This window comes from Capsicum annuum, chromosome 3 (genome assembly GCF_002878395.1).
Source record: "Capsicum annuum cultivar UCD-10X-F1 chromosome 3, UCD10Xv1.1, whole genome shotgun sequence".
In the NCBI taxonomy this organism is placed as follows: domain Eukaryota; kingdom Viridiplantae; phylum Streptophyta; class Magnoliopsida; order Solanales; family Solanaceae; genus Capsicum; species Capsicum annuum.
This window is the reverse complement of record NC_061113.1, coordinates 193,552,700-193,561,708: the sequence shown is the minus strand read 5'-3', so window position 1 is coordinate 193,561,708 and position 9,009 is coordinate 193,552,700. Positions and strand designations below refer to the sequence as shown.

The following is a 9,009-nucleotide window of genomic DNA, read 5'->3' as shown; positions in this document are numbered from 1 at the left end:
AAAATAATTTCTTTTTTTAAAACACATGTTTGGAGAATGGAGAGACAATTTTAGATGAAAATCGTCAGTTATCCATCGTTTTTCTTCGTTAAGGTAAAGAATTCATTTTCGTTAACTATTAAATTGATAATCTAGCCTTAAATTGCTAGTTTGTATTATTTAGGGGGGATATTAAGGGCTAATTTTAGTTGATTTTCTGGTGAAAAGGAGTAATTTAAATATAAAATCAACGGGTTTTGGTTTATGATCATTAAATTACCCTGGCATGTTGTTAATTTACTAATTTATCCATGAAATTGGTAATTTAGGTGAATTATAGTAAAAAAGGGTAGAATGAAAAGAAAATAATCATGAACTTGACCTTAAGGGTTGGGAATGAGTTATAATCCCCAGTGGGATAGGCCATTGCATTGATTATGTATTTTGTATTTATCTCTAAATCGAAAGCAAGCGAAAATTGCACTAAAAAGTAAGGCTCAAGCTTAGTTGAGTTGTACAAGCTTGGATTGAGGTAGGTGATGATTATGTTGTTTAATTCAATTTGTGTTCTATGTGTATGTTAACTATTTTCTAGTGTTGCTTGTTTATGCATGTTGATTTGTGTGTGGTCACTTTTCAAATAAATTATTTGTAAAACTTGTGGATATTGCAAGTTTTGATTGGTATCTTGTTTTATATGATTTTGTTATATTCTATTATTGTTTGTGGAGTATTTTGATAATTCGACATTCTCACAATTTATTGGTGGAATAAAGTTGGCAGACACTTGTGTCTGGGATTAGGTACATGGACGGAACTTATCACCTACAGGTCATGACTATAGGTTAATTATGATACCCTTAGCATGTATGTACAAGGTACAGGTGAGTTTGACAGCTTCATGAGTGAACCGGGTGTTAAACTTATATGTTGTGGTATTTGTTGACTTGACTTTACTTGACTAATTTGCATACTTGTAGATGTCTTTGACTTATGCCAGGAATCCTAAACTACTTAAATGTTACATGTTGCCTAAATGTGTAGTTAGGACAAACATGTATTAACTTGTTGTACTAAATTGTGGTTGAGTGTTCATATTCTCATCTTGGGTTAGCCAAATGACCCTATCAATACACTTTTGTTCTTTTATGTGTTGATACTATATCTGCTTTTACTTTTGTTGAGTGCAGCGCATATTCTAGCGGCTCCTGCAAGACCTCACTTGTGAATCTAGTGTCGGACTCTGGATTCAAGGGTGAGCAGCGCGTTTCGGGCCACCGTGAATCCCTGTTGGATGATTTAGTCCTCTATCCTAGACTTATATTTTTCCTTTTAGTTTTTGGGATTGCGTCCCCTTTTTGATCGACTATTGAGTCGTAGATATGATTATTTATTTAGGAGTATGTTTCGCAATTTTCCTAATTATTTTAGATCTTGAATTTATTTTTGAATTATTGATGCAATTAGTTGCTTTTATTTTCGTAAGTATTGATTAATGTTTTCAGCGTCATTGGTTCTTCCACCGAAGAATGAGGTGAATGCCATTGACGTACATTTGAATCGTGACAATGACGTTATGGTCTCTTTTATTTGTAGTTTTATGTTTGTTGTTTCTGGAATTTCCTTTAAATTACACGCCCAAATGAAGGGAAAAAATTTAACAAACTATTAACTAACCCCAAAAAAAAAAAAAAAAAAAAGGGCCACTATTAGCAAAAATAAATTTTACAACCCAAGCCACTATTTGCCATATAAATATGACTCGGCCATCTGGTGCTCAATTTATTTCTATGTTGTCATACTAATTGCTTGAACTTTTTTACCAAAATAATTTAGCTATTCTGAAAGCTGATCAGTTGCTCGTTTTTAACTATGTGTTCACATAAATTAAGGATTTGATAGAAATCGTATTATTAAGTGAGGATAATTGCGCCTAAAAGTATACATGTCATCACCAGTATCAAACAATACAACTATTTTAAGAATGTCGCAACTCAAAACTTTTTAAAAATATCAAGGTTTAATTTGCATAATCTTTTCCTAGTTTTGAACCTAAAAATATTTGAACCCTATAAATTATTCTTTGATTTTAAACTTATAAAGATTTGAATTGCATGAATCTATCATAGGATCCGAACCCCAAAATCTATTCTTGATTTTGAATTTACAAAGGTGTGAACCCCACAATGCTTTCTTGGATTTGGAACTCCAACAAATCTTTAAATCCCGTGAATCATTTCTTATCTTTGAACTTACAAAGATTTGAACCCCATGAATCAACCCTTGGTTTTGAACTTGATGAAGTTTTCCTTGTATTCCACTTGTTAATCCTTTAAATTTTAGTTTGGGAATATTTTCATTGAAAACTGTTTTAAATTTTAGTTTGGGAATACTTTCATTCAAAACTGTGTCAAGAGAGAGCCGACATGTTAATAGCATTTAAAATAGTGGGCTAATATTTGATAGCAAGATATTAAAAGTGGCTATTTACGTATTTCATACATCTTATACACACCTAGAATAGTGGTAACTCGTGTTTCTGGTTCAGCACTTCATTGCTTCAAAGGTGGGGTGTGAAGAAGCAAAGTAATTGGACTGATGCTCAACATCAAAAATGGATGACTGAAGAGAATCACAGAGGACAGAAGAAGCAGAACAGTCTTTTAAAACCTCTTTTGTCATTTTGTTTATTCTGGTGGAGGATGTGTACGTTTTTGCAGAGTTTTTTGCTTTTGCTTTTCAAATGTTTGTAGTATCCAAATGAGTAATTTAATTGGCTTTAAAAAAATAGGTAATGAAAATGAGGGAGTATGGGTGACTGGTGAGTAAGCCTAAAAGGAGAAAACGGTTCTGTATTGAGTAACGAAAAATATGTGGAGTAATGTGTGTTCATATGTTACCCACTAACTGGTCAAGCTTACTTTACACTAAGCGGGTATTTAGCTATATTTTATTGTGAAGTTTTAAAGAAATAATTTTATTTTCAAAATAAAAATAATATTTAAATTGAAGTTGTATTTGATCATGAATATAAATTGGATTTGTTTTAGAATTTTGCAATGATCGAACCTCTACATATTTTGCTAGCATGTTAATATAACTTGACAGCAGCAAGAGGCTGAAAACTACCAGAAAATAATAATAGAATGGCATGCAACTCTATCTCAACAGATCGAAGAAACTAGAACTGGAAAATGAACATATAACAATTGATCCAAAAGTAAAGGATAAATGATAACAACCCCAAGGGTTGGGCACCATCACTATGAAGTAATTGAACCAAAGAATGATGGATCCCACAGGTTAAATTTTGTCAGTAAGTTGGCTTCACATAATGCACAATTTTTTTTTCAGAACAAATGAAATAGAAGGGACACTGTGCAAACTAATGTTAATCAACTTTCTCAAGGTTTAAAAAAAAGAATAAAAAACACGAATCCTATCAGCTCATCATCCTACAAGAAAGTGAATTCCCAGTTCTGGCTGTTTAAATATTTTCACCAACTGAAGTAGCACTCTAGAATAGAAAACTGATAACAGCAGAGAATACCAACAGCAATGTAAAATATAGCTCTGAGCTTCCAAATATGGTTGTCGCTGAAGATGCTTTCTGTTTCCTGAAATATATGAACGATAAATTAGGGGTGCATTAAGAGTAACCAAAACCATGTAACTGACAAAGAGATGATATCATACTTTTGCTTAGATGCAAGGGCACCACAATAAAGAACGTTTTCAGGCACCGGCATTTCTGTCTTGTTGCTGTGATCTTCAGGATTAATGACTCGCATATACGTCTCCTGCCCTAAATACCACCTGTCCAGGTTTTCTGCTCTGAGGTTCCACACCCCAACATTGTCGAGAGATACCAAAACTGCTGTCCATCCACCAGGAAAAACCTAAACAAACAGGAACAAGTAAATAAATCCTACCCTGTTATAGGGAGCTTGCGAGTTCTCAAACTAAATAAGAAAAGACTACAGTACAAGACAAACCTGAGTTGTAGACCGGGAAATTGCATCCCACCTATTATAAGATCCCCTGTTGTTCTCTGTCCATTCTCCAGAACCCATCCTGCAGAAAATAGGCAAATAATTACATTAACATTCACTCAGTGGGAAGATACATAAAACTAGAATGATACTTTTTTCAGCAGAAGCTATACCCAGCAACAAAAAATGAGTAGCCATCCATGTGAAAGCTCTGGACTACCGTGTCATTGTTCTGCAATACAATTTCTATAAATCCCTTGTATGTGGCATTGATAATGGACGTGTCCACCTTGGGTGGTCTATTCATTGGCTTATTCGGGAAATCAAGCTTGTAGTCACCCTTCACATAGTATACATCAGCAAGCCTCATTGGAGTGGCAGGATTTTTAAATGAAATCCCATTAAAGGTAGCTCGAAGCTTTCCATCAATTGACACTGGTGGCACACTCTTTAGAAAATAAACATCTGTGACATTAATTTGACCATAATGGAAAGATCCTTGAGGATTCGGCCGAGCTCCACTTGCAGAAACATTTTGCCTACAGAACATTGCATCAGATTATTCAATGGCATGAAACAGCAAAATTAGTCATCTAATCAAGTATAACAATTTGTATTGCTTGAGATGCCCTGGGGAGTATTGCCAAATAAAAGACATGTGAGCTTAAAGCATCCAATGAAAACATACATGGCGTCCAACTAAGTATATGCCACAAAATTCAGTTCTCTGATGTTGAAATAATTCCTTCTTTGTCATGGCTATCCATTTTTTTAGTTTCAACGAGCTGGTTTCCAAATTTTTAAGGAAGCATTTATCCAATTCATTAAATGAAATAGTGAAATCAATAAGTATAAAAAGGAACCAGTAAGAAACCTGATGGACATTGCCTGATTCAGTGCATAAGATGTGTCATACACATCATTTGGAGGGTCTGGAAGTGGGCCAGCTGCCTTTCCTTTGGAGTTGAAATAATGCAAAATACCAACACCAGTTACTTTTTGCCAGATTGTTTGGTTTACAAACCTAGCACTCGCCACAATGTAGTAATCACTACTTGCATTCTGATCCATGGTAACCAGAAATGTGTAAGACTGCCCAACATGAATATCTACACTAGTATAATTCTGCTGTGAAGTGTAATATCCCTCCGTCTCCACCAAGAGTAGATTATGATTTTGAATCCTAAAATTCAAACAAGTAGAGACTCCAACATTGTGCACCCGAACCCGATAGGTTTTGCCTGCAGTACAACATATTTTCACACACATAGGGTTAAGATTTATGTCAAACAGCAGAAACATTCATATTACTTGCTTTTTGATAAGATGTTAATGTAATATAACAAGGTTAAATGGATAATCTAACAGCTTTCACAGATCTGCTACTTCACAGAGTTTACATGCCATCAACTGCTCTTCGACTTTCAACAAGTTTGATAAAGAATGAACGCTGATATACAGGTTCAAAAAGGACAACAAAAGTTGAACATCAAAAAAATCCAAAAGAATTGTAATCACTTCCCTAATGTGAAACCTTGTGTTATACTCAAGAATGCATAGGCCCCACTTTGTGGGAATACATTGGGTATGTTGTTGTATACTCAAGAATGCATAGGCTAAAGACCACTAAAGGTCATCAGAGAACAATCCCAATTGGACAGATGAATTTTGATGAACATCATAACTAAATAACTAAGCAGCCAATTTCTGTCAAATTGCCAGGACAAGGACAATCAATCAATTATATCAAGTTGAGACTTAGCAAGCTTTAAAGAGCTTGACCTGGATCAACATCTATTGTATCGTGGTCAATCCCATCAGGTACAAGTGTCGTGTTGTATCTGTATGGGCCTTTTCCATTAATAAGTACTCCATCTGGCATCCCCAATTGCTTTCCGTCATCAAGGTCCTTCCTCAAAGCCTATAATTTGAAAGTAAACCAGAATTGTTCCTAGAAAATTCATACGCCATACTTCTTGAAAGAGAAATAGAACTGGAAAAGATACTAACCTTATGGCTGCGAGTGTACCAATCGCCAATAATTATCACTATATCTCCATCCGGAGGGCTAAAGGGAATAGGGATAATATTACGGTTCGTGACAATAAAAGAACCGAAACCACCAGCTGCCCTCTGCAGGTTGATGGAAGGAAAATAGAAAAAACTACCAATCTGATCCTTTACTTGAAACTGGTAAGTGAAGTTCCATCCAGCAGGGATGGCGCAATTTGTACCAAGAACCCCATCTTGCCAGGAAGTGCGTCGCATCTGAATTCCGGACCTGCAAAGATTCAATAAAAATAAAAAAACAGAAGTGAAGAGCACTTAATATCACATAATTCAACACTCATTTTTCCTATGTGTGGCAACTACATTTAAGATTATACTCCCTCTGTTTCAGAATAAGTGAATTGTTGGGGTATTTATTGGTGTTTCAAAATAAGTGAATCATTGAAATTTTTTCCAAATTTACCCTTATGATTTGACAACCAATTAACTTCTGAAAAGATATTACAAGGTCAACTTTTTCTTTTTTTGGATAAAAATGTAAAGTTGTGTTAAATTTATGTCTTTAATGCTTTTTCCTTAATCTTTGTGCCAAAATCCAACAATTCATTTATTATGAAAGGGAGGGAGTACTTGAAACTTACCAAGTGACAAGAAGATCTTCATCCAATTTGTTCCTCACGTCCACCACAACATTATAATTGGTTGTAACGTTAAGGACAGGACCTGGAAATTTTCCATTCACAGCTATAACCTGCAATTATATCTCAAATCATTGGTCTATTAAATAACAAAACGGGAACTCGCCAGGGACGAAGCTAGGTTATGCCCGAGGGGTTTCATCCGAACCCCCTTAAGTGGAAAATTACAAGAATTATAAATGGCTAAAATTACTTTTTATGTATAAAATAGAGTATATGTTGAACCCCCGTTAACTTGGTGGTGTGCTTACTTCTTCATGTTTTAAATCCTGGGTCCCAAAATCCACCTCTGGAGTTCATATCCAATTTATAATCACATAACTAATGTAGAAACTATGCAAGAAAATTTTGTAGAACCTTAAATCAATTTTGAGATGAATCCCAGATATAAGGTAAACTAAACAAATCAAAATTACTCTGAGTATTTTGATCTCAAAACAAAAAGAATGGAAAGAATGGACTGTAGACCTCAATTTACTAAATCAGGATTATCAAAACACCCTAAGTGGTCCCTTCAAACTTTTACCCACAAAATGAAACTACTGCATAAAGAACAAAATCATAAAAAAAGGTATCAGCAAAAAATTGAAATTGACATGTATCTCGAATAAGACCCCAATCCTTTTCATCTACTGAAGCATCAACAAAACACTAAATTTTTAAATTAAACACACACACACAACCCAAAGGTTGAAACCCAATAGTCCAAGACCAAAAAAATAAAAATAGAATTCGATTGGGTTGCTGAAATTGGGAACATTCTGGGGAGGAGGAAAATGATTATTTTGTAAAAATGTTAGTTGCATTAAAATGAAAGAGGGAGGGAAAAGGGGGGATTAACCTGCTGGGGAACGCCAAGAGGAGAAACAGTGATATAAGTGTACTCCAATTTAAACTCAGCAAACGGGTCAGCGGCGAAACAGAGAGTGAAAAGCAGAGCAATGCAACAACACACCCGGTGCAGCACAAGTCTGGAACGCATAAAAAAAGAAGCCATTGTTGATTCAATGCTAAAACAAATTGGGCAGAAAACTATGGGTTTTTCTTATTTTTTTTACAGAGAAATAATTTGGTAACAGGTTTCTTGAGTGTGTGAAAACAGTTCTACAAGAGATTGGTAGCGTGTGTAGAATAGTGGGGATAATATCTGAAATGAAAGTGTGAAGAGTCACAGAGGAGAGAAGAAGCAGGACTGAGTCTTTTAAAACCTCTGTTGTCTTTTTGTTTATTCTGGTTGGGGGTATGTGTGGTTTGTAGGGTTTTTTACATTTCCTTTTCAAATGTTTGTAGCATCAAATGAGTAATTTAATTGGCTTAAACAAATAGGTAGAGAGAAAGGAAATGAGAGAGGAACGGTGAGTAAGCCAAAAAAGGAAAAACTGGTTGTGTATTTGAGCTATAGAAATATGTCGCGTATTTGAGCTATAGAAAAATGGTTGTGTATTTGAGCTATCCACGGAAACTCATTTTTTCTTCTTTTTTAATCATTGTATTCCTTCTCCATTGTTGCATGTTTTTTTTTTAGGATCCACCATGAAAGTTTTTCAATTTATTTTTATTTGAAAATAAGTGTTTACTCGTGAAAGTTTTAAATATGATTTAAAATTTTAAAAACAACTAAAATCTTATTTTTAGTTTTGCTTTTTTTTTATTTTTTATTTTTTTTATAAATAGCACTATTTAAATTAGATTTCATGCTTAAATCAAATATAATATTTTTTAAAAATACATTTAAATTCTACGTTTTTAATGCAAAAAGTATGATCAAACACGATTCTAACTCCAACTACAACTTTAATGATTCCAAATAAAGCAATTTAAAAAAAAAAATTATGACCAAATGCTCACTTAGTGTTTTCTTTCTTCTCTTTTTTCTGGACATTTCTTCTTCTTAGTTACTTCCTCCGATCACTTTTACTTGTCACTATTTTGCTTCTCGAGGTCAAACTGCATAAATTTTTATCAATATTTTAAGATTTATTGTTTCATCGTATTGATATGAGAAATGTTATAAATCGAACAGTATTAAGCAATCACAAGCAAAAGAATGACAAGAAGAACACACAGATTTACGTGGAAACCCTTGCGGGGAAAATCATGGGTAGAGGCAGAGGAAATTCACTATGAAGGAGAGGAATACAATATGGAGACAATAGTCTCAATTTCGTGTATATAAAACTACCCGAAACAATCCACTAAACGCACTTATATAATACGTGCATATAAATAAGTCCTAAACCCAAAAACATATTGGTCCATACCCCTCGCACCCCAATAGGATAAGTGGTGGGCTCCAAGATCGGGCTTATGGCCCCGATCCCTATGCTACC

At 34.4% G+C, this 9,009-nt stretch overlaps 1 protein-coding gene across 2 annotated transcripts; it reads right to left on the bottom strand.

The window, feature by feature from the left end:
• Nucleotides 1–3,188: 3,188 nt before the first annotated feature.
• LOC107863435 (monocopper oxidase-like protein SKS1) lies at nucleotides 3,189–8,240 on the bottom strand. Of its 2 annotated transcripts, none has more exons than XM_016709341.2 (9): nucleotides 7,521–8,240; nucleotides 6,623–6,732; nucleotides 5,982–6,252; nucleotides 5,754–5,892; nucleotides 4,846–5,212; nucleotides 4,145–4,510; nucleotides 3,975–4,053; nucleotides 3,676–3,878; nucleotides 3,189–3,596 (listed from the first exon to the last, which is right to left on the bottom strand). In XM_016709341.2, exons 1-9 carry the CDS (start codon nucleotides 7,674–7,676, stop codon nucleotides 3,497–3,499), a joined length of 1,791 nt encoding a protein of 596 aa, XP_016564827.1. In that variant the 5' UTR covers nucleotides 7,677–8,240; the 3' UTR covers nucleotides 3,189–3,496. The 2 variants fall into 2 exon arrangements, with proteins under 2 accessions (XP_016564827.1, XP_016564828.1); XM_016709342.2 differs by lacking the exon at nucleotides 7,521–8,240 and adding an exon at nucleotides 6,931–7,439.
• Nucleotides 8,241–9,009: the final 769 nt, after the last annotated feature.

Bases quoted from the DNA above. Each gene is read 5' to 3' on its own strand.
- LOC107863435 (XM_016709341.2), bottom strand. From the start codon at position 7,676: ATGGCTTCTTTTTTTATGCGTTCCAGACTTGTGCTGCACCGGGTGTGT. The intron at 6,733-7,520 runs GTTAATCCCCCC...ATATAATTGCAG, and splicing joins CTCTTGGCGTTCCCCAGCAG to GTTATAGCTGTGAATGGAAA. The intron at 3,597-3,675 runs GTATGATATCAT...CATATATTTCAG, and splicing joins GCCCTTGCATCTAAGCAAAA to GAAACAGAAAGCATCTTCAG.